Source organism: Emydura macquarii, unplaced genomic scaffold (assembly GCF_026122565.2).
Source record: "Emydura macquarii macquarii isolate MOO-44397 ecotype Brisbane River unplaced genomic scaffold, CSIRO-AGI_Emac_v2 contig_2734, whole genome shotgun sequence".
Classification (NCBI taxonomy): domain Eukaryota; kingdom Metazoa; phylum Chordata; order Testudines; family Chelidae; genus Emydura; species Emydura macquarii.
The window spans coordinates 17,648-41,930 of NW_027132871.1; the positions used below are offsets into that span (position 1 = coordinate 17,648).

Here is a 24,283-nt window from a genome sequence, read left to right on the forward strand (position 1 = left end):
AAAATTTGTTTCCTCTCAAAAATACATTAAACCATGATAAGCTGTCTGCCTTCCTTCCCCAATTAATTCTTTTTTTAAAAATAACTATTAGAAATGTTGAGAGGCTGTAATTATCCGCTCCTTTAATTAAATGTGCTGGTTTTTTATATTTCGCGTGGCAGTTTACCTCTTTTGTATTGTCCTAACCTGACTTGATTTGAGTTCCAGTTAATTGCTTTCAATCATGAGACAGCCTTCAATGCAATTAAAAAAAAAAAAAGCTAGGGATTGGGTCTGCACTGTAACTGCTTCCACCGAATTAACTGTACATGATCCAAGGATCCACCCACTGTGATTTCCCCAATTACAAAATCCCCAGAAAATTCAGGGAAAATGAGGTAAGGCACAGAAGGGGTGATATGAATCCCTACCTGGAGGGTAGGCTGCAGTTTTTTCAGGGTCTCTGCTATGGCACACGGAAGATGAATCAATTTGTAATAATTATTAAGCCTCAGATGGACGTGGTACTTTACAGAACATAGAATAAGACACAGCTCTTGTCCTGAAGACTGTATAATCTATTCCAGATCTAAACCAGACAAGACATAGGACACCAGTACAGAAAATGGAGGAGATGAGGGTAGAGAGCAGGGATCGGTGAGTCTAACCTGAGCTGAAGGCTGAGTGTGAGGAAAGCAGGATCTCCAATCAGAGGGATAGTGCTCCATGGTGAGCTACCCCTGGCTATCGACTGGGTCACAACAGCCCACAACAAAATGCGTGGGGGACTAGGAGCCAGCAGGAATGAGGGCAGGGAAGGAAAAGCTCTGCCTGCTCCTTCCAGCTACTGCCCCTTCTCTGCCCCACCTTCTCCCAGCCCCAATGCAATCCTGGTGCCGCTACTCCCATTATCACCCATTCACTCAGTGTTTAGCTCGAGGCCAACAGCACTTCAAGAGGCCATGGCACAAAACATCCACACAAGCAACTGACCATATTCCACCAGCACCCCTGCCCAGCACCAGCCCTCCCACTCCTCAACCCAAGCTCCATTGGGCAACACCAGCAACCTCCATCTGCCACCCTCAACAGCCTTCCTCCCACCACTGCCTCTACGCTAACCCAGCTATAAGTTCCTGCTGTGACCTCCATCCCACAACCCTTTGCAAGGCTGTGGGGTTTGGGTGGTTCCCAGTCAGAAACCATGGTGGGTTTCTTACCATGGACCCATTTAAAAAAATATTTAGAACCACAGATCTAAAGGAGGGGGCAAAATGAATGGATGCTGCTTTAGACTCTCTCTCTTGCTCCCTTTCTCAAATTTTTTTTTTTTTTTGGGGTTTCACTTAATTGCTTGTTTCTGAATGTCCTGAGGTGTTTCTCTGGCTGTAAATGAGACATCTCTTGTTTTGGTTTTTAATCCTGTACTTTTATAGTAGCTATAGCTGCAGGCTTCCATGCAGAATTTGTAACTTTCCAACACATCCTAGTAAATCATTTTATATGACCTACCATTGCCAATTACCTTTGTAACCTTCCTAAAAGGCCGACATATTCTCTATAAAAGCATGCTGCCTGTCACATTTCTGTTCTACTGGCAGCTAGTTTTCCTCTTCCTTTCTTTCATAGTACAGTGTAGATCACAGCTGTACATACTGAACGTAAATCAAGGATTTTTTTCTGGGTGTCTGCAAGCAGGGGCAGCTTTTTTATACTGTTTTTTCTTTCTCTGGTTGCCCCTAACTTTGTCTGCTATCAGTGGGCTTTAGTTACGGCACTGTGCTACACCAGCATCATCTTTGACAGTGACACTCCCGCCTTCACAAAACCGAGTCTGTCACTGTTTCCGTGCACTCTTGGCCTGATTCTGTAAGCTGCTGAGTGCCCCTCGGGTTCACTAGGAACTGAAAACTTTTTGCACATCATAGGATAAGGCCCTTTATGTTCACTAGCCAGGACTGTGAAAGGCTCCCTGGGACCACCCAGGAAATGCTATTGTCAGCAGGCTTAGAGGGATTCTTATTTTTCTTTGTTTCTGGAAGTGTGTCCATCCATTTGAAAACTCGCACCTAGTTTTTAGAGCCTCATTTACAGTCACAGAGCGCTCCGTTGCAGTTGTAAATGATCCATTAAACTCTGATCTTCACTTCTTGAATATATTGGGGAAAAAAATCTATCTGGCCACTGAGGTCAGTTTATTGGAGTCACCGTGTATCAAAGTAGAGACTTTACATTAGCTCAGCAGTTCATGTCATCCCAACTCTTATATTTGGCATCAAGTTTTCACACAAGCATAGACTTTGTGTTTATACAGTATTCTTTCTGCCCTACAAATTTACTGCTCTCGTTACTGAGACAATGTGGGTGAGCTAATATCCTTTATTGGCCCCACTTCTATTGGTGAGAGAGACAAGCTGTCGAGCTACGCAGAGCTCTTCTTCTGTTGGCAGCTGGGAACAAGTGGAGTGCCCCAGGGGTCGGTTTTGTTCAACATCTTTATTAATGATCTGGAGGATGGGATGGATTGCACCTTCAGCAAGTTTGCAGATGACACTAAGATGGGGGGAGTGGTAGATACACTGGAGGGTAGGGATAGGATACAGAGTAACTTAAAGGATTGGGCCAAAAGAAATCTGATGAGGTTCAACAAGGACAAGTGCAGAGTCCTGCACTTAGGATGGAAGAATCCAGTGCACTGCTACAGACTGGGGACCTAATGGCTAGGCAGCAGTTCAGCAGAAAAGGACCTGGGGGTTACAGTGGACAAAAAGCTGAATATGGGTCAACAATGTGCCCTAATTGCCAAGAAGACTAATGCATATTGGGCTGCATTAGTAGGAGCATTGCCAGCAGATCAAGGGAAGTGATTATTCCCCTCTATTTGGCACTGGTGAGGCCACATTTGGCGTACTGTCCAGTTTTGGGCCCTCCACTACAGAAAGGATGTGGACAAATTGGAACGAGTCCAGCAGAGGGCAACAAAAATGATTAGGGGACTGAAGAACATGACTTATGAAGAGAGGCTGAGGGAACTGGGCTTGTTTAGTCTGCAGAAGAGAAGAGCGAGGGGGGATTTGATAGTGACCTTCAACTACTTGAAAGGTGGTTCCAGGGAAGGTGGAACTAGGCTTTTTTCAGTGTTTTCAGTACATGACAGAACAAGGAGCAATGGTCTCAAGTTGCAGTGGGGGAGGTCTAGGTTGGACATTAGGAAAAAGTTTTTCAGTAGGAGGGTGGTGAAGCACTAGAATGGGTTACCGAGGGAGGTGGTGGAATCTCCATCTTTTATATCCACTGTTAATGCAAAAACATCCACCATATTGTAGCACTTAGATACAAATACCAGCCCTGCTGAAGTCTGCACATGAAAATCAGCTTGTGTGAAATATATTTAACTCTTCAGAGGTTCTCTATTTTCTTTTATATCCACTGTTAATGCAAAAACATCCACCATATTGTAGCACTTAGTGGTGAATTAGGAACAGCAGGATTCACCTTCATTTCTTAACTGATGGGGTGAATTAGGAACAGCAGGATTCACCTTCATTTTTTCTTTTTTTTTTTCTCTCTACCATTCTTGATTATCTTATCTGTAAAGCCACGCTGGCATTGTCACCTGCTGAGGTAAGTCCATTAAGCTTCTCCGAATGGTATCTAAGTACTCTGTGGGCCCAATTCTGCATTGTGCTTAGCTAGTGAACTCCCACTGCCACTCACAGGAGTTGAGGGTGTTCAGCACCCTGCAGAATTGCTCCTTGTGTTTGTAGTTTATTCTGTCTAAATATGAATTGTGCGTGAAGGTCTTAGAATTACATTCTGCATCTGTTTGTTAATTACCAAACCATCTAAAAGCAACCTCCTGGTAAAAGTACAATACCGAGGGCTTGTCTAAATTGGGGATATTTGCATCAGTGTAACCACACAAACCCCTAATGTAGACATATGCTGCATAAGTGCAAAACACGGCCTGAATCAGTGTGACTTACGCCAGTAGATTACCAGAATAAAGCACACTGGTGTAGCCTCAATCTTGCACTCATGTGCACATTTATTCTGGGGGATTAAAAATCCCCAGTATAGACAAGTTCTCAGAGTGTTAGAGCACAAAGCTAGCTTTGTAAATATCACACAGAGCTAAAATATCACAAATATTTGTGCTCCAACAAGAATGGAAGGGGCATTAATTATGGTTCATTCTGTCCAGTCATCCTTACCCTATGTTCTCTAAAAACACAATCTTCTAATTTCACGTAGGCTTGGCCAAGACATTAACACAATTTTGAAGCACTGGCTTACAAATCCCCATGCAATAATGCCATAATATATCATCCAATTTTGAGAATTGTGCTTAATTTATACTCTCTTAGGGCTAGATTCTGATCTCCATGACATCAGTGTAAATCAAATCAGTATAACTCCACTGATGTCATTTGTGTTACTCTGGATTGATACCAATTTAATAAAGAGCACAATCTGGCCCAGAGTTTCAGAATACTGGTTCCTTAGCAGAGTTTTTTTAAGATTTTCTTAAAATCATGATGCATAAACAAAAATATGTAAATTTGGGTTACATTAATGAAAGACTCATGAATCCCGAGAGTAAGACTTTGCAGCATTGGATGGCATTATTTATTTTTGGTAAAGTTCATCTTTGTACAGTAAAACTTAAGTTTGGTGCATGGGCTTGATCTGGCTCTCAGTACAGGGATGAATTTTACCGTCAGCTTCTGTGACATCCTTTTTTAGGGGCCATTTCTGTTCCCATTGAATGATAAAAACTCTTATTGCCTTAAGTGGAAGCAGGTTCAAGTCCTTGTAGAATACTAAAAGCTTTACATGCACTGAGAACAGACCCTAGGGCAATAAAGTTTTCTGACAAATCTCTATAAACACAGTGGGTCTGATTTTCCCACTGCCTTGTGTCATCTTTTACACCTGTGCAAACTAAGTGCAAAGCAGGAGTTAAGCACTTCCATATCAGAATGGTAGTGTTCTGCACTCACTGTGGAGAGAGGTAAGTGACTACACACAGGGCCCCCACATGGCGGGGGAAGGGTACACTTTACTGGATCCCAAAGGCCCTGGGGGGGCCCGGCCCAGGCTGCAACACTCATTACCATGAGGAAAAATTTCTTCATGGGCTCATGAGATTGTATGTATGAGATGAGGGATTGTGGTATGTGTGGGGGAGGGGACCCGTGTTACAAGTTTGTACTGGGCCTGAAAAAATTATGCTTGGGCCCTGACTACGCAAGGTGCAAGGCATTGGAGAATCAGGCCCAGTCTCATCTCACCGCCTATGATGGCTATGTTGGTCTCTTTTGTATTGCATTAGGAGGACAGATTGGAACAGTGGCACAGCAAAGCTTGCAAATGTGATTGTCAGGGAAGTGCCAACTCACTGTGGTCCACCGGAACCAACATTTTGGAGTGCATGCCAGGTAAGGGATTATTTCGCTCCAAGTTATGATCTGTGTACTTCACTACCTTTCTCTCTGTAGCTTCTTACAGTATTATTTTCATTTGTTCAGTCATCCTAAAATGCTACCCTGTACTGTAGGTCACTGAAGATTTTGAATCGAACATGCTGTTACATTAGCACACAATGGGTCCTGTCAGATTCCGGAGGGTCAGCTCAGATCCAATACACTGGATCAATGATGGGCTTGCTCAGAAATAGAGAGTACAGAGTTAGTCCTGGGCAGTTTGGTACAACCCACGCTGAAGCCTGGGCTGCTTCGTTTCGCTGCTGTTGGTGCTCGCATTAGCTAGATTAAGGCTAGCTCGGGTTGTGTGCGCATGCTGTGGTCATTGCAGTGCAGACATAGCCTTGAGGGAGTTTGTGAATCTCAGTTGTATTTGTGGAAGGAAAAGGAGGCTCCGCAAAGGGAAACAAACAAACAAAAAAAGGCACCAAACAATGCTTTAGACAGGTTAAGTCTGCACTCTTGACTACACTAGGGATTTGTCCCAATTCCAGCCATTTGCAACCGGCCACTTCTATAGCTGCAGCAGTGAAAAAACTCTGGCACTGTATGCTGCAGTTTACATTGGTGCAGCTTGACCAGTTTCAAACAGGGTTGAGCTACTCTCATGTAAACGGTAGTTTTGTTTACGTTAGGGATGAATCTCGGGCCTCAGTTAACTCAATGGCAAAACTCCCATTGACTTCATCGGAGCCCTAATTTCTCCTTAGGGGCTTTCACTGGTGAAGCTACCCAAGCAGCCAGCTATCCACGGAGGCAAATTGCCAGTGTAGATGAGATCTAAGATATCCCACATGAAGAATTAGAATTATTCAAGTTCTGCCTTTTTTCAGCCAGTGTCTGCACAGGGCAGTGGTGTTGAGGACTAGCTCTGTAAAGCTGTTAAGACTGGAAATGTATGGGTATATGAAGGAAAAGGCCTGTTGAAGAACTGGCATTATGGAGAAAACACATGCTGCTGCTATGACCTCAGGGCAGAGTTCAGTAACTGCCTCAGAAATCCTTCTCCTACTCACAGGGGTTTGCTGTAGTGGGGACTCGCTGCGTCTTTGTATGAGATGAGGAACACTGGACTGATGTAGGTTCACACAGTTCATCTAGTCAGACCTCCTCCACATCACACCAACTTCCACCCAGCTACCTCTGTATTAAGCCCAATAAACTTGCATCTGACTAAAGCATATCTTCCAGAAAGGCATCCAGGCTTGATCTGAAAATGCCAAGAGATGGAGAATCCACCACGCCCCTTGGTAGTTTGTTCCAGGGCTTAATCACCCTCACTGTTAAACAAAATTGGACCTTATTTCTAAGTTGAATTTATCTGCTACAGCTGCCAGCCATTGGTTCTTGCTATACCTTTCTCTGCAAGGGCATCATTAATCCTTTAGTACCTGATATTTTCTCTTCAGGAATCAAGTCACCTCTTAGTCTTGTTTTTGATAAGATAAACAGATTGAGCTCTTTATGTCTTTCTCACTGTAAGGCATTTTCTCCAACCCTCAAAGTTTTGTGGCTCTTTTCTTCACTCTTTCCAATTTTTCGATATCCTTTTTATACTGTGGACATCAGAACTGTATATAGTATTTCAGTACTGCTCTCAGCAATGCTGTATATGGAGGTAAAATCACCTTCCTACTGCTGCTCCAACTCGCTACTCCCGTTTATGCATCCAAGGATTGCATTAGCTTTTTTTGTGGCAGCATTGCTCTGGGAGCTCATGTTGAGTTGCTTGTCCACTACAACCCCCATTCTGGTATGGCCTGTATTCCTTAGATATATAACTTTTCTTAGATGCCAAGGCCAGAAGGGACCACTGTGATCATCTAGTCTGACCTCCTGTATAACACAGGCCATAGAACTTCCCCAGAATAATTCCTATGGCATATCTTTTAGAACAACATCCAGTCTTGATTTTAAAATTGTCAGTAATGGAGAATCCACTGTGACCCTTGGTAAATTGTTCCAATGGTTAATTACTCTCACTGTTAAAATTTACACTTTATTTCCAATCTGAGTTTGTGTCACTTCAACTTTCAGATGTTGGATCATGTTATACCTTTTTCTGCTAGACTGAGGAGCCCGTTATTAAATATTTGTTCCCCATGTAAATATTTGTTCTCCATGATTTAGTTGGGGTTGGTCATGCTTTGAGCAGGGGGTTGGACTAGATAATATCCTGAGGTCCCTTCCAACCTAATCTTCTATGATTCATGTAGATACTTATAGACTGTGATCAAGGCACCCCTTAAACTTTTCCTTGTTAAGATAAATAGATTAAGCTCTTTGAGTCAATCACTATAAGGCAAATTTTCTAATCCTTTAATTATTCTCATGACTCTTCTCTGAACCCCTTCCAATTTATCAACACCCTTCTTGAATTGTGGGCCTCAGAACTGGACACATTATTCCACCAGTGACAAACGTAGAAGTAAAATAACTTCTCTGCTCCTGCTCAAGATTCGCCTGTTTATGCATCCCAGGACCACATTAGATCTTTTGGTCACAGCATGACACTAGGAGTTCATGTTCAGCTGACTATCTACCACAACCCACAAATCTTGTTCAGAGTCACTGCTTCTCAGGATAGAGTCTCCCATCGTGTAAGTATGGTCTATAGTCTTTGTTCCTAGATGTACACATTTACATCTAGCCATATTAAAATGCATATTGTTCGCTTGTGTCCAGTTTACCAAGTGATCTAGATTGCTTGGAATCAGTGACCTGTCCTCTTCATTATTTACCACTGCCCCAATTTTTGTGTCATCTGCAAACTTCATCAGTGATGATTTTATGTTTTCTTCCAAGTCCTTGATAAAAATATTAAATAGCGAAGGGCCGAAAACCGATCCCTGTGGGATGCCACTGGAAATATTCCCATTCAATGACAATTCCCTGTTTACAGCTATATATTGAGACCTATCAGTTAGCTCTTAATGTGTGCCATGTTAATTTTACATCATTCTATTTTGTAAATCAAAATGTTATGCAGTACCAAGTCAAATACCTTGCAGAAGTCTAAGTATATTACATCAACTGTATTACCGTTATCAAATTTGTAATCTCATCTGAAAAGGATATCAAGCAGTTTGACAAGATCTATTTTCTATAAACCCATGTTGATTTTCATTAATTACATTATTTTCCTTTAATTCTTTATTAATCAAGTCTCATATCAATCACTCCATGCTCTTGCCCGGGATTGATGTCAGACTGACAGGTCTTTTATGACTGTGGTCATCTCACTTACCTTTTTTAAAAATTGGCACAACTTTAGATTTCATTTAAGCTTCTGGAATTTCCCCAGTGCTCCAAGACTTATTGAAAATCAACATTAACTGTCCAACAAGCTCCTCAGCCAACTCTTTTAAAAGTCTTGGATGCAAGTTATCTGGACCTGCTGATTTGAAAATGTCTAATTTTAGTAGCTTCTGTTTAACCTCCTCCAGAGATACTAATGGAATGAAAAGAGTGTTGTCATCACCATATGATGAGGTTATATCATCTGTTTTTCCCCCAAATACAGAACACAAATATTTATTGATCACATCTGCTTTTACTGCCGTATTATTGATAATTCTGCAATTTCCATCTAGTAATGGACCAATATTATAGTCAAGATTCTTTTTCATTCCTAATATATTTAAAACACTTCTTATTGTCCTTAACTCTGCTAGCCATAGATTTCTCCTTGTGCCTCTTTTCTTCCCTTATATATTTTCTACAGTTCCTCGCTTCTGATTTATATTCATTACTATCAACTTCCCCTTTCTTCCATTTGTTACTTTTTATTACTTTTTTTTTTTTTTATAGCTGCCTTCATGTCCTGTCTAAACCAGGTTAGTTTTTTTAACCAGCATGGCCTTCTTCCTCAATTGTGGAATTGCACTTTGGGCATCTAGTAAGGTGTTCTTAAATGATTCCCAATTCACATTTTTCTGATTAAATTCTTCCTCCCAGATAATTTGCCTCATATTTGTTTTCAGCTTTGTAAAATTGGCCCTATTAAAGCACCAAGTACATATATTACTAGTCTGGCCTTTATTCTGCATTTGGCTGTATTAAAATGTATTGTGTATCAATGGTCCCAACTTACCAAGCAAGCCATTATCCACATCATTATTTACTACGCTGCCAACATTTGTGTCATCTGCAAATTTTGTCATCAGTGATTTTATATTTACTGCTAGAATATCGATGAAAGTATTGAACAGCATCAGGCCTAGTAATGATCTCAGCCAATCCCCGGTACAAACACTTTTTTCAATAATGATCCCCTATTGACAACTCCTTTTTGAGATCTATCAGTTAGCCATTTCTTAAACCATTTTATCTGTTCTTTGCTATTACATTGTTCTAATTTTTAAGTCAGAATGCAGCCTTGCCAATCTCAAGAGATCAAAAAACATGAGTCAACCCCTCACAATCATGAGATTGGCCCAAAAAATAATGAAAACTAAAAGAGAAGACAATACTGTGGTTTTGATCTGTCTTCTGATTTTCAATCCAGTGTGCATGTGTGACAATTGGTGTTGCCCACTCTCTCAAATGTATTGGATAAGGTGATTTTGACCCCTGCTGCAGGAGCTCTCATCCCCACATCTACCCAGCTCATGCCCAGCAATTAATCCTGTCCCTCAGTTCAACCCCTCCCCCCCCAATCCCCAACAACCCCAACCCCAAGTTCAGCACTCCCATCAGCCCTCACCCCCTCAGTTCAGCCCCCACATCAATAGAGCTCCAACCCCCAACTTCACCTCTGCTCCTCCTGGGGTTCTTCACTCCCCTTTCCCAGGCTGGGAGGAGGCAACTTCAGGGGCTCTTACCCCCTCTACCCCTTCGCAGGCCAGATGCTGCAGGGAGAGAGGGGAAGCAGAGGCACTGTCCTGTCCGTATTTCTCACAGGAGGGTAAGAGGAGGAGGGAGAGGAACTGTGCTGAGATGCTGGGTGCTATGCATCTTTCTCTGAGAACGGTGACTGCAGGGAGAGACTCTGCTGGTGTCTGGCGGGGCTGAACTTTACAAAGGGGCTGGAGCGTCTCACGCCGTCATGAGACAGATTCCAGAAACCCTCTGAAATCCTGTCACTCGCAAGAGCTGGCAATACTGAGAATGTGGTGTGGTAATAATACTTATAAGAGCCTAGGTATCTACACAGATTCCTTTCTCACCCACACCGGTGAGCTCATCAAAAAATGAAATCAGGGCTGTTTGACTGCTAGAGGGCAGTGTATAATGGGAATTGAGCATGTTCTTAGGTGTCCCTGTTATGAAGAACATGCTTACAGGTCTGAGGAGAACAGAATAAGAAAAGATTACATAATTTTACCCAGAAGGCTCTTCTCCTATAATGAGAGTCTCCCTGGCAGAAATGACAAAATGGTGCCCTGGTTCAAATGGACAAATACAGAATTTACTAAAATATTCGTTTCTGTCTACAAACTCCTGCAAAGTTATGGGTGATGTCACCCAGCTTAGCTGACCACATGAGGCCTTCTTTGAACTGGTCATAGCAAAGTCCTTGATGAAAACTAAGCTTCATACCCAGTAACTTGACTCATTCAGCAGCCTTTGCTCAGAAGGGTCCATCTGAACTAATATGAAGAGAGTTGTGTGTGTTAAGAGGCTCTTTTTTCCAGAGCTTCGGTTAGCTCTTCAACAGGGTAGCAAATAGATCTTGAACTTTCTTATGAATTAATTCCCTATGCTGTTCATCTGTCATTACCCATAAACAATACTGATTCCGTGAATAACCTACTTTTCCTGACTGCTCAGAATAGAGTCATGTAACTATAACTCTGTTCAACTAAGAAAGAGCAGAGGAGTTGCACAAATTCAGTAAAGCTTTGAGAGGTGAAAGAGTATGCTGAAGAAGCGATGGTGTCCAAAGCTTGATAGAGAATTTTGTAGCTATTAAAGAGAAAAGTGTTCCTCAAAGAACTGCAGATAGACTCCATGCTATTTCTAAAGTGTTTATTTTGTCCAAAACCCATGGAAGCATAGTGCAATAAGAAGATACTATGCAAATGTCTCATATGACACTCCACTGGACCTCAGTCCTAGCACAGAACTCCCCAGCTGTTCCAGATCTGGGCATCTTTTGATCAAACTGCCAGTCAGACAGTGTTTTTAGGATATGAACTGATGTCCAATAGCTGTTGCTGAAGTCTACTTGTGACCTTGATCAAGTGCTAAACTCAGGTCCAGTTAGTATATTACCCACTGTACCCGGCTTAAAAGAAATGTTGAAAAGTGTGCCTCACCCTTAAATCTCACCAAGATCTTGTATGCTAAATTTCATCCCAGAGCAAACTTTATTGGATGACTTGCACCCCCTGAAACTAAGGTACAAAACAGAAGTAGTGCAATGGGGAAAGATGATCTTATGATTATAGCACAAGACTGGAAGTCAGGATTTGTCAAGGATTCTAGTTTCATCTCTACCTCTGACTTCCTGTGTGTCCAGGAGCAAATCACTGAACCTCTTTGTTCTTCAGTTTCTTCATTCCCCAAATGGGTGTACTTTACCAGTATACCTCATCAGTGCACTATCTGACTACATGTATTCATATTTGCAAAATATTTTGAGATCCTTAGCTGGGAGGTATAATGTAATTGTAAAGAATTTATTCTCCATTCTCCATGTGCTGCACCTTGTGGAGGCTTTTGCACAGGTGTAAACGTGACTGTAAAAACAGTCTACAAAATCAGGCTACAAAATCAGACAGCAGAGTTTTATCCTCACTTTGCCCAGATATAAAGGACTACAAACTGTGCAAGACATGGAGAATCAGGTCCCTCGGGGCTAGCATTCAAGGGAGCTATAGTGATATACAGCAGTCACCTATAAAGTCTTTACAAACAACTCGGCAAGTAATTAATGTTACTACAATATTTCCTAGCTATTTCTTATATTAAGTATAGCGAATGCTTTATTGCTATCTCTTTGCAAAGGCAAAATTGAAAGGTTTTAATGGTGACTTAGCTTGTGCCAGTTTGTAAACTAAACAAACCCAAACAGCAGTACAGCTATCACTCTACTATATCAGAATGTCTCCTTATGCCTTTGAAACATTGCCTCTCACAAGCTTAACTGCAGTGGAAGTAGCCATTCTAATAACCACTTTAAGAGTTTTCTTAAGGTCAGCGATAACAGCATTAAATAAATTAACGGGTTTGTCCCGGCAGCCTTCAGACATCTGTTGAGCAGTTCTCTGTCTCTGACACAGTCTTCCAGAGCTGAAGGTGACCTCTTAATTGTATTATGACTGGGTGATCTAGAGATTAGTGTTGCTAAAAGTAAAATTGTTCTGTCTTCCATCCATCACGTTCAAGATAAGCCTGCCACGTAGTAAATGTGTGGGGCCACTTAAGTCCCGGCTCAGTTTCCAGTTTCTTACACAAAGGGAACAACCTATTTTAAAGTTGTGGAAAAGCTGGTTATGTTATGAACTAACCACAAGAAGACAGGCTATTATAAATCTGCTAGATGGTTTAACTCCTGCCACTGGATCACATTAATCTTGAAGGGAGATGAAAGCTAATTTCCATTTTCTTTTGATTTTTTTTTTCCTTTGGATGTCATAAAAAAAAGGCCAAGTTTGTGCTACTTGAAGGGGAGTGGAGGGGAAAAACTGTCGATCCTGTTGTTCCCCACACACAGTCCAGGTGAGCAGAATTTCCTCTCCCTTCCTGAGACTATCAAGCAGTCAGACACTGTGGTAAGAAGCTTCCCCCACCCCTTCCTGCCTGTAGCTACCTTTGTCATCTCCCAGATAGCTATCATACACCATACTTGGACATTCCTACCCTTGTGTGGGTGTCATAGGCGCAGTGTCTCACTGTCCCTATTTTTGGCTGGAGACCCTGCCATCATCATGCTCTGGTACTGCCTGTGGGTCCTTGGTAAGGGTAGGGAGAGAGCTTATTTCCCTGGCCTGGGCTTTTGTATTCGGAGAATTTCCTTTCAAGACAGTAGTTCTTGTCACTTCCCTGAAGTGTAAGGCTGTCTCACCTTCCTTCTCCTCAGGTATCTGTCTGCACACACTGGTAAGGTAACTTGATTCCTCTTAGACACTGGCAGGGGTGATGTACTGCTGTGCCCCACCTCTGCTTTGTCAGCTACCCCATTTGCATTTTGGCTAACACAGGCCTTTGCAGGTCCCCCTCTGTGCTCCCTGAAGGCACCCACTCTAAGCTCCCAGCTCCTCAGCTGTCACCTCTCTTCAGTAGAGACTCGCATCTCTCTCTCCTCAGCAGGGTTTTTCCAGGCTGCACAGCTCCTGGGCTACACTGTGATATCCCCAGCAAGCCAGCCTGACTACGTAGGCCAATGCCTGTGCTTTGCTCTCTCTCCGAAGGTTATAACTAGTGTAACTGTCAGCCGATACACGTTACCACACACCTCTAAGCACACACATTTACTCTTCTGGTGAAAGCGTTACAGAGAAAACATATACAAACAATTAAAGAACCTACACGCATGCTAAAAAGCTTGCCAGAGATCACCCTGACTCCAGCCTCGGGCTCCGGTTAGTATCAGTCCTTCAAAACCCACAACTGGGTTTTCCACATGGTTATAAGTTCAGAACCATCTCAGATTCAGAACCAAAACAACCATGAATAGTTCAGTCTTTCCTTTAGACAACCTGGGCCTTTGATCTTGGCTTCATGTTGTGACATCTGGCTCAGGACATCCAGAACTGCAAGCCACTTTCCGCTCTGCCTTAGCAGCAGTGACGTTCTCTGCTAAGCTAGATGTCAGTTCCCTGACACAGCAGCTTGTCTGCCTTGCCAGTAAACTCCTCGGGACTCAGCCCGTCCAAACCTTGCCTGGCAGGTACCAATCAGTGAACCCCAATTCCCGTGGTCCCCAGAGACATTTCCCAGCAGTGCCCAGTCCCTCCCTTTGGACAGTCAAAGAAGTTATGAAGTTTGCTGCCTCCAAAGAGACAGTCCACACACTGTGAGGTTAGCTGAGGCCTCTCTCTATTGTTTAACACACAGCCCTATGATGGGTTTTGTAATAAAAACAAGACTAAGTCTAGCAACAAAGAACAGAGATTTAAGTGATACTAAGCACAACTGAAAGACGTGTATGGTTACAAATAAAACAAAACACACTTTCTAGTGACTAAAAATTAATTTTAGCAAGTAAGAAAACTGCTTAGGCAAAGATTGTTACTTATGTCAAATTGCCAGCATATTTTGCCTTTCAGTCAAGAGGGTCCAGATTTTATAGGCTCAAAGGGTCCTGTGCCCTAGCACCCCCGTCTGCCTCAGTGAGGGATCCCTAAAACATCTCTTTGCCCATCCTCCCTCCGTATTACCCAACGTCTGGTGTCTCTGTTTCAGCTTCCTGTAGTGCAGGTTCTGTCCCCTGGCATGACTGTTTAGCAGGCTTCTTCCCACTCCCCTAGCTTGATGGCTTTGTTCATCTTATATCTAAATGTCCTTCTATTGTCCTCTGCCTGTAACCAAACAGGTCAGATAGGAAAATCCACATTCCTTTGTCTAGGGCAGGCTGGGTTCATGCACTGCCTTCCAAATACATTTTAAGAACATATTTCCAGCTCACACCGATAACTTTTTATATACAGTCTGGACATACACCATGCAGTGATCTTTCGAGACCAGTGTGTCATCAGGTTACATGTGATACCCTACATGACACCTTTGAGATATACATTATGAAAACAGTGTGTTGGGGCAGTGAGTTGTGGCCTGTTGTGAGTTGCCGTATGATAGGGGGAGGGGGGGACTCTGCCAGTGGTCACTGTGGGGCTCCAGGGGTCACACATGTAACAGGTGATTAGTAGACAATCATCCTCTCCCCAGAGCATAGTTTCAGAAAGCTGGGTTTTTGCCTAACCAGGGTTTGGAATTTGCATTTACCTCATCCTAGGTATTCCCCAGGAAATCCACTTCATATGTATAGTCCCAAAAGTCCGTGCTTGTCTGGCACACTTTCAATATAGTCCTTTGAATCCCCACATCTTCACATCACCGCCCGCTATAAGCAGTTACATTCAATCCCAGCCCACAATAATACATAAAGCATTCATTTAATACAGTAGATCACAAAGATACTTTAACTTACTTCAGTGAAGTCTCCCGAAGCTATTGTAGAAAATTGCCGTGTCTAAAAATGCCATGGCTATTGGAGAGAAACTAAATTAATTCTTTGCATCGGTCTTCACGGCTGAGGATGTGAGGGAGGTTCCCAAACCTGAGCCACACTTTTTAGGTGACAACTACGAGGAACTGTTCCAGATTGAGATGTCATTAGAGGAGGTTTTGTAACAAATTGATAAATTAAACAGTTATCAAGTCACCAGGACCAGATGGTATCCACCCGAGAGTTCTGAAGGAACTCAAATGTGAAATTGCAGAGCTACTACTGTAGTATGTAACCTATCCTTTAAATCAGCTTCTGTAGCAGCAAACTGGAGGATAGCTAATGTGATGCCAGTTTTTTAACAAGGCTCCAGAGGCGATCCCAGCAATTACAGGCTGGTGAGCCTAACTTCAGTACCAGGCAGATTGGTTGAAGCTATGGTAAAGAACAGAATTATCAGACACATAGATGAATATGATTTGTTGGGGGAAGAGTCAACATGGTTTTTGTAAAAGGAATTCATGCCTCACCAATCTACTAGAATTCTTTGAGGAGGTCAACAAGCATGTGGACAAGGGTGATCCAGTGGATATAGTGTACTTAGATTTTCAGAAAGCCTTTGACAAGGTGCATCCCCAAAGGCTCTTAAGGAAAGTAAGCTGTCATGGGATAAGAGGGAAGGTCCTCTCCTGGTGCAATAACTGGTAAAGATAGGAAACAAAGGGTAGGACTAAATGGTCCAATTTTAGAATGGAGAGGGGTAAATAATGGTGTTCCCCTGGGGGCTGTACTAGGACCAGTACTGCTCAACCTATTCATAAATGATCTGGAAAAAGGGGTAAACAGTAGGGTGACAAAATGTGCAGATGATACAAAACTACTCAAGATAGTTAAGTCCAAAGCAGACTGTGAAAAGTTACAAAGGGATCTCACAAAACTGAGTGACTGGGCAGCAAAATGGCAGATGAAAATAGATATTGATTAATGCAAAGTAATGTACATTGGAAAACATAATCCCAACTATACATATAAAATGATGGGGCTCTAAATTAGATGTTATCACTCAAGAAGGAACTCTTGGAGTCATTGTAGATAGTTTTCTGAAAACATCCACTCAATGTGCAACGACAGTCAAAAAAGCTTACAGAATGTTAGGAATCATTAGGAAAGGGATAGATAATAAGACAGAAAATATCATATAGCCTCTTTATAAATCCATGGTACGCCCACATCTTGAATACTGTGTGCAGATCTGGTCTCCACATCTCAAAAAAGATATATTAGAATTGGAAAAGGTACAAGGGCAACAAAAATGATTAGGGATATGAGAAGAGATTACTAAGACTAGGATTTTTCATCTTGGAAAAGAGATGACTAAAGGGGGATATGATAGCTGTCTGTAAATTCATGAATGTTGTGGAGAAAGTACATAAGAAAGTGTTATTTACTCCTTCTCATAACACACGAACTAAAGGGTCACCAAATGAAATTAATAGGCAGTTTTAAAACAAAATATTTCTTCACACAATGCACAGTCAACCTGTGGAACTCCTTGCCAGAGGATGTTGTGAAGGCCAAAATTATAACAGGGTCAAAAAAGAACTAAATAATTTAATGGAGGATAGATCCATCAATGGCTATTAGCCAGATGGGCAGGGATTGCTGTGTGCCAGAAGCTGGGCATGGGTGATGGGATGGATCACTTGATGGGATAGATCACTGGCATCGGCCACTGTCGGAATACAGGATACTGGGCTAGTTGGACCATTGGTCTGATCCAGTGTGGCCGTTCTTATGTCACAATGTGTTTAACATAATTTTGGGATTTAAAGCAGTTTGTGTTTGCAGTTGTTATCCACAGACTTTTGTAGTCTGGTATTTCCTTGCCTGGAGGAAGGAGGGATGGCAGCTACTTGTTTTTATGGAAACGTATGTTAATGACATATTTACCTACCAAAATATGTTAAGGAGCTTTTTGAACTTATATTTGCACTGCTCTACAATGACTGTAATGAAAGTACCATAGAGACTATAATCCAGTTATGCTCTGGAAGGCCTTATACAGATTTGTTGCTAATGTTGTACTTTCAAACGTGATTCAGAAAGGAAGATTTCCTGTCCATGAACTGAACTGCACACTCAGCTTTACACAAGAAAACAGATTTGTTTATTTTTTGCAACCTGTAAAATGAGGACAGGTTGGAGAAAATTTGCATTGGTAGCTTTCATAGGTGATAAATTAGCATGTGTAATATGAATGTTTGGGTGGGATAAAGTATGGAAATTACGTGCATAGGAATTTACTCAGGCAATTCATATTTGAAGTGTGTTAGCATCATCCTTTGGCTTCGCTGGACACGTAGCTATAAATAAACTTCTAAAAAAAATTTGCTTAATGGAAAGGGAGACACTTTGCAGAGCACAGCAGACTGGCATCACCAAAGGGAAGCAGCATGTTCCACCAGCAATAAAAACTGTGACACACATTTTAAAACAAAATTTTAATGATGAATGTGTTTTCCTGCCCTTAGTGGCTCTGGCAGCCAGTTGGATTCTTATTGAACTACTAGTCATCCCAAGAAGATCATTCTGATATTAGATTTAAATAACATGTCCAACTGTTACCTATTACATTACTTTTTGGAACTGTTAAACCCCCATGGAAGCAGGCTGAGAGCGGCTCACATTCTCATGCACTGGGTACCCAGGCTGCCCAGCTGTTATTTTGGATGATGTCATAGCAGCAGACTCAGAAGTGTCAATTATGATTAAAAGCTTAATGGAGCTCTACCATTTACACAGGCGGAGGATCTGGCCTTCTCGTTTGAAAAACACGTCTGTCGAGCCTGTTTTCCAGATTTATCAGCTCCCAGGTAACCCCGGAGCACTGAATACAGGGATCCAAATGCCAACAAATGGGTTGGCTTCCCTCTTTCAGCCACTCCAATCAAATCAGAAAGTTCTGCCCCTCTTTCCCTGTTCCCAATCCCTGCTGCCTCCCTGACTCCCAATATGCCTTTCCGTTCTTTGCAGGAAGTAGTTGAGGGGTAGCCAAGGAGGACAGAGATAGAGGGACAAGAAGGGGACTGGCTAGGAAAGGGGGCTTGGGAGATGCAGACCCACAAGGGTGGGAGTGAGGACAGGATGGGCTTCTGCAGAAGGAATTCTTTTTCCTGCATTGAGCTTCCAAAACACACTGCAGTGGTGCCATCATCACAGAGACACCTTCCTTCTTGCTGGTCTCCCTGATTCCTTGAAAGTCCCCAGCTGTTCCCTCCTGTCTAGGAAAGGAAGGTCTTGATGTCAGAAGAGCAGCAGAGGAAAAACTGCAGTGGGAGGAAGGAAGAGTGGGAGGAGTCTCTGTGGCAGCCAGAGGCTGAAGGAGGGAGCAGTGGCTATTTTAACAATTCAGCTCCTATTTGCATTTTGTAACGTGATGTGCCGGCTGTTTTTCACATCCCCTTTTTTTTGTTTTTATTTCATTGGCCATTCATGTTGGCGACAAGTCCTTCTTACCGGGGACATTCCAGGTTGGTGGGCTGAGCAAACAAGGTAGAATTGCTGCAAAGTTTCTAGGCCCAGGGATATTGCAGCTGTATATTGCAAATGGGCTGACCCATGCCCTTGAGGTGTGATCTCTACTGGCCCCTGGGAGATCCAGGTTTGAGTTTTAATTGAAGCTTTTTGCTCCCTGAGGGTCAGATCAGGAGTCCCTAGCTGCTGTTGGAGAGCACCAACTTACACAAATAGTCCCATTGCCCTAAATGCAGAAGGGCTGGCAGGCGCACAGAGGCACCCCAAGCAGGTCAGATCACACCTGCCCTTGCTAAAGCCCTTCCACTAGCTGAGAAGTGGCCCTTATTGGTTCCAAAGAGACTAATTTTAGCCAGAATGATGAGGCCCTGCAGGTAGGGGTGGAAAAATAAAGACAATCTCAGGGGGGATCCTCAGGGCTGCAGTAGAGAAGACCCTTCTTACTGGGGGGGCATAAGAGAAGGATTATTATACGGAGCTCAAAACTGGAGGCCTTGCAAACATCCCACAAGGTCAGAGAAAGACTCTCATAAAAGCAAAGCTGCACAAATACACCTTAGGGTACATCTACTCTGCCAAAAGGACCTGCAGCAGCGAGTCTCAGAGCCTGGGTCAACTGACTTGTAGGAGACTAAAAATAGCAGTGTAGGTGTTCTGGCTTGGGCTGGAGCCCAGGCTCTGGGACTCGGAGGCGGGGAGGATCTCAGAGCCCAAGTCCAGCCTGAGCAGGAAGAGTTACACTGCTATTTTTAGCCCCACAGCACAAGCCCTTGAACCCCATCCAGAGGCTCTGGGACTGGCTGCTGCAGGTGTTCTTTTGCAGTGTGAACACACCCTTTGCCCAAAGGGTGCAGTGGCTGTTGCAGGCTAAGAGAGAGTTGTTCAAATAAAGCAGTTCACCAGGGGGGTTGAAATATAGAGAAGGGGGAAAAAAAAAAAATCAATGAGTTCTCATGTTCATTTTTTTCTGCTTACTGAGCCTCCACTGAGGGAAAGGCAGCATGTGGCTCCACGGTGGGGCCCACGCGGTCCGTTGCTCTTTATGATTTGTCTTAACAGTGTGCTGCCATCATGCAAGAGGAGAGAGGAATGTGTAAAAACACAGACTGACTCCACACACCACAAACAAGTGGAGCCAACAACACTATTCAATAGAAGCCGCCTGACTTTCCTTTGGTTAAACTGCTTGTTTCTCTTGCAGAGTGTCCCTATCATAAACCCCTTGGGTTTGAGTCAGGAGCTCTTCCTTCCGACCAGATAAGCTGCTCCAATTCAGAGCAGTACACAGGATGGTATACTTCATGGACTGCCAACAAGGCCCGACTCAATGGCCAGGGTTTTGGGTAAGCCTAACATTCCTCCTGCTCTACAATGCTGAGTGTGGTGCAGCAACTCAACAGGGCGCGGATGCCGAGCTCTAGGAGGAGCCTCGATGCTAATGTAAGAAAACAGAAAAGGGGGATTGACATCAAGGAGAGGAGCAAACCATGCCTTAAATATTTGGTGGCAGTGCCACCTGCTTACACCAGGGCTGAAACTGGTCCAGAGACTCTTGGAGCCCAAGCCTATTCCTATTTAATTTTCAGACCAAAAGCTGGAGTCTCAGGGCCAGACTCTGGTGCCACTGGAGTTTTGCCACTGACCAAAAGATTTGGGCTAAGATTTTCAAACATGACCAGTGTTTGGGCTCCTCAGTTTCTGGCTGCTTACCCTGAGACACCTCAAGGGGGCCTGATCTTCAGAAAGTGCTGAGCACCCACCCGCTGTCAGTTGGGCATCCAAACATGGAGGTACCCCAAATCACTAGTCCCTTTTAAACATGCTTGGCCTTGATCCTTCATGAGTCAGGTCCTTTACATTCCTTCTGTTCCCCTCTGATTTCCCCAGCACTAATATCTGTAATGCTATCTTTGATTTGCCTGTTTCCGACAGGTGTGCGTGGCTCTCCAAATTTCAAGACAATGGGCAGTGGCTGCAGATTGACCTGAAAGAGGTCAAAGTGATTTCAGGGCTACTTACCCAGGGTCGCTGTGATGCAGACGAGTGGATGACAAAGTACAGCGTGCAGTACAGGACTGATGAGAATCTGAATTGGATTTACTACAAGGACCAGACAGGAAACAATCGGGTCAGTGCGCAGATCTTGGCTCAGAGTGGGTGAAATCCATTGCAGAACACCAGTGCAAGCCTTTTGCTCCATTAAGTTATGAGAGAGAATGTGGGCCAGACTTTCTTGCACCTGAGCTCTGCTCAGAGCAGGAAGGAAGGGTGTCAGCTGGCATGTTGCATTCCTTGATCCCAAGGGCCGGTTTGTAACATCCCAGGCCTCAGCAATACTTAAAGAAGCTGATAGGAAGCTCTAATATATGCCTCTTGTGTGGCATATCTTAATGAACCAGTGGAAGATTTCACATAACAGAGCTCTGCTTCACCACATTCTGATAGGCCCTTTCCCACCGCCTACACCAGGGTGGGTAGATTGCTCAGGACCCAGATCTGTCAGATCTATACCAGCAGGGAGTTCTCTTCCTACAGCAGAATTCTCTGCTGGCCTTATGCAGCTGTTTCCTTTGCACTGCTATAGAGAAGCCAGCCTGAGAACTCCAACTCATCTACTTGCAGGGTAAGGAAAGACGGGGATTACACCAACTTGTGTCATGAGCACTACTAATTTGACCCCTTACCACTTTCTGTTTAGCAAAGCTTTAACTACAAATAGGCGAATTGTCCCAATATAAATAAAGAGATGTGAGAAAACACCGAGGCACATCCAAAACAGAATAAAAAGAAGGGAAACATAAAAGTTTGTATCCCTCAAGGTCAGGAACCCCTTGCAACAGAGCTTACTTTAATCACAACAAAAGGAAACCACACAGAGATACTTTACTACTGGATTAAGAGAGACCACCAGTTCCATGGATATTCCCTGTTTAACCACAGGGATTAGTTTGCAAACTGGTAGAATCTTTTGCGCTGCAAGGAACTTTAAAAGTACAATCACTGTCTTTTTTAGCAATTCACCAAGAGCATCAGTATGCTCTCGGGGAGGACGTATATTATCCAGTAATACTTTGTCAGCATTAGATAAGGGCAATACCTTTAGATGGTGGATTATAGGTGACTAGCACTACAGCAAATAATATTTGGGAGTTTTTGTCTTAGTGACTATCATAATGTAACTATAGTCAGCAATAACAGCATCAAGGAACTGGAAGGGAGTCTGGAGGGTTATTGTGCGAGACAGGATGTGTGTACACAGGATGAGATCTCTGTAGGGGCTGAAGATCAGGAGTTTCACAGGAGCCTTAGGTTATACTTTCCCCATTAACATCTTGGGCTTTGTGATGAAAGCGAGTGCAATCTGGTACAATTTTAGACAGCCAAAAAGTTCTCTTTTAATGGCAATGCTGGATTCCAAAATGCAGTACAGCAGGACAGGGAAGCTGTTGCTCTGCTGTGTTAACCCTGTTGCTAGCTGGACCCTCTAACATAAAAGAAGCTAACCTCATTTCCTGCACAGGGTTACCGGCAGCAGAGCAGATATAGTGCTGTACAGCTCAGAGATCATTCAAAACATTACTTTGGAGAAAAAAGTGCCACTTAGAATTGTCATTTTTTAAAACACACAGTCAGTTACACAAGTCACTGGGTTAATCTGTAGCTGGCAGCTTGACAAAGACAGACCAAATTGCAAAGGGGAATCCGCCCAGCACAGAGTGCGACCAACACCCCAAGCCTGAAAGGGCGATGTCTCACATTCTCCCAAAATACATGGGGGACTGGCTCTCATTTACACTTGTGGCTGATGGCCGGCTTCCCTCAGTGGGTCTCACACCTTCCTGCTTGTAGTGGGCCAGGAAGTTGCCCATCACCCCATCTTCCCAAGAGGAGGGGGTAGGGACCCAGGCCCACCCGCTCCTCCGGGTCCCAGCCCAGGGGCCCTATGAACTGCAGCAGTATACTGCTGGCTCACTATTGTTTGAGCTGCAGCCTCTTCCCCTGGGCTACTTTCCCCCCCTCAGTCCTTCTGGCCTCTCAGGCCCTATGTTCTTGCTGCCCCTTGCTGGGCTCAGTACCTCCTTTCAGGGTTCCTCCGCTCTCCCACACTCTGCCCTGCCAGTCCAGTCCAGTCCAGTCCAGTCCAGTCCAGTCCAGTCCAGTCCAGTCCAGTCCAGTCCAGTCCAGTCCAGTCCAGTCCACACCTCTGCTCCTTCCAACTCGTGCACTGTGTGTTTGGGGCGGAGCCCTTTTATGGAGCACCTGGCTGATCACTAATCAGCCTCAGCTGCTCCTAATTGCCCCCAGTGGCTCTGAGTTAGTCAGCAGGGAACAAAGCCCGGAGCATTCTGGGGCTCACATATCTCCCATCCAGCACTCTTCTACTGCCTTCTGCCTTCACCATATCACACACTATAACACCTTTAGTGTGCCAGATGGGTGCCAAAGAGCCGTACCACAAATAAGAATCGGGCCCTTTGAATTAAAAATGACAAATCTTTATTACACTTTTCTCCTGTCCTTCTTGGGTCACTTTTCTTTAAAAACTGTGCAATTTTTGGGCCAAGAACACTAGGTCTGAATCTCCCCTAACTTAGACTAGCTTTCCACTCTTGTAACTCCAGTTCTGATGCTTTAAGCTGAATTGATGCTGGAGTGCCTTTATGTCAGTAGGCAAATTAGCACCATTCACTGTCCAAATAGAAGATGTTTGTTTCTAATGACAGACATTGTCATCAGCATTGCCTGATGCATTCTTCACACCAAGTAATCAAGCTATTTGCCTGCTTTGCTTGCAAACTGGGGAGCATAAAAAAGGATTTTCACATGGTCTGGGGAAGGGGGAAATTTAGTCCTTTAACCCAGTCTGCTCTGTGCTAACCTGCCTTTTTATCTCTTGGTGTTGTGTAGGTTTTCTATGGAAACTCAGATAGGTCATCCATTGTCCAGAATCTCCTGCGCCCTCCTATTGTTTCCCGCTACATCCGATTAATACCACTAGGCTGGCACGTGCGCATTGCCATCAGGATGGAGCTGCTTGAGTGCATGAGTAAATGTGCTTGAAGTCCAACCACAAGCAATGCATGGTTTTCAAAGGGGTGTGAGAAGAGTCTTTAGCAAACTGTAGAAAGACAATAGACAGAATGATAAGGGTAGCAAAGATGGGCTTGAT

General features: G+C 43.6%; 1 protein-coding gene across 1 annotated transcript; it reads left to right on the plus strand.

Moving 5' to 3' along the window:
• Positions 1-308: 308 nt before the first annotated feature.
• RS1 (retinoschisin 1) lies at positions 309-24,283 on the plus strand. The gene is made up of 6 exons (XM_067566141.1): positions 309-377; positions 3,505-3,603; positions 5,315-5,420; positions 20,315-20,456; positions 21,046-21,241; positions 24,022-24,283. The coding sequence occupies exons 1-6, from the start codon at positions 309-311 to the stop codon at positions 24,172-24,174; spliced, it is 765 nt and encodes a 254-aa protein (XP_067422242.1). The 3' UTR covers positions 24,175-24,283.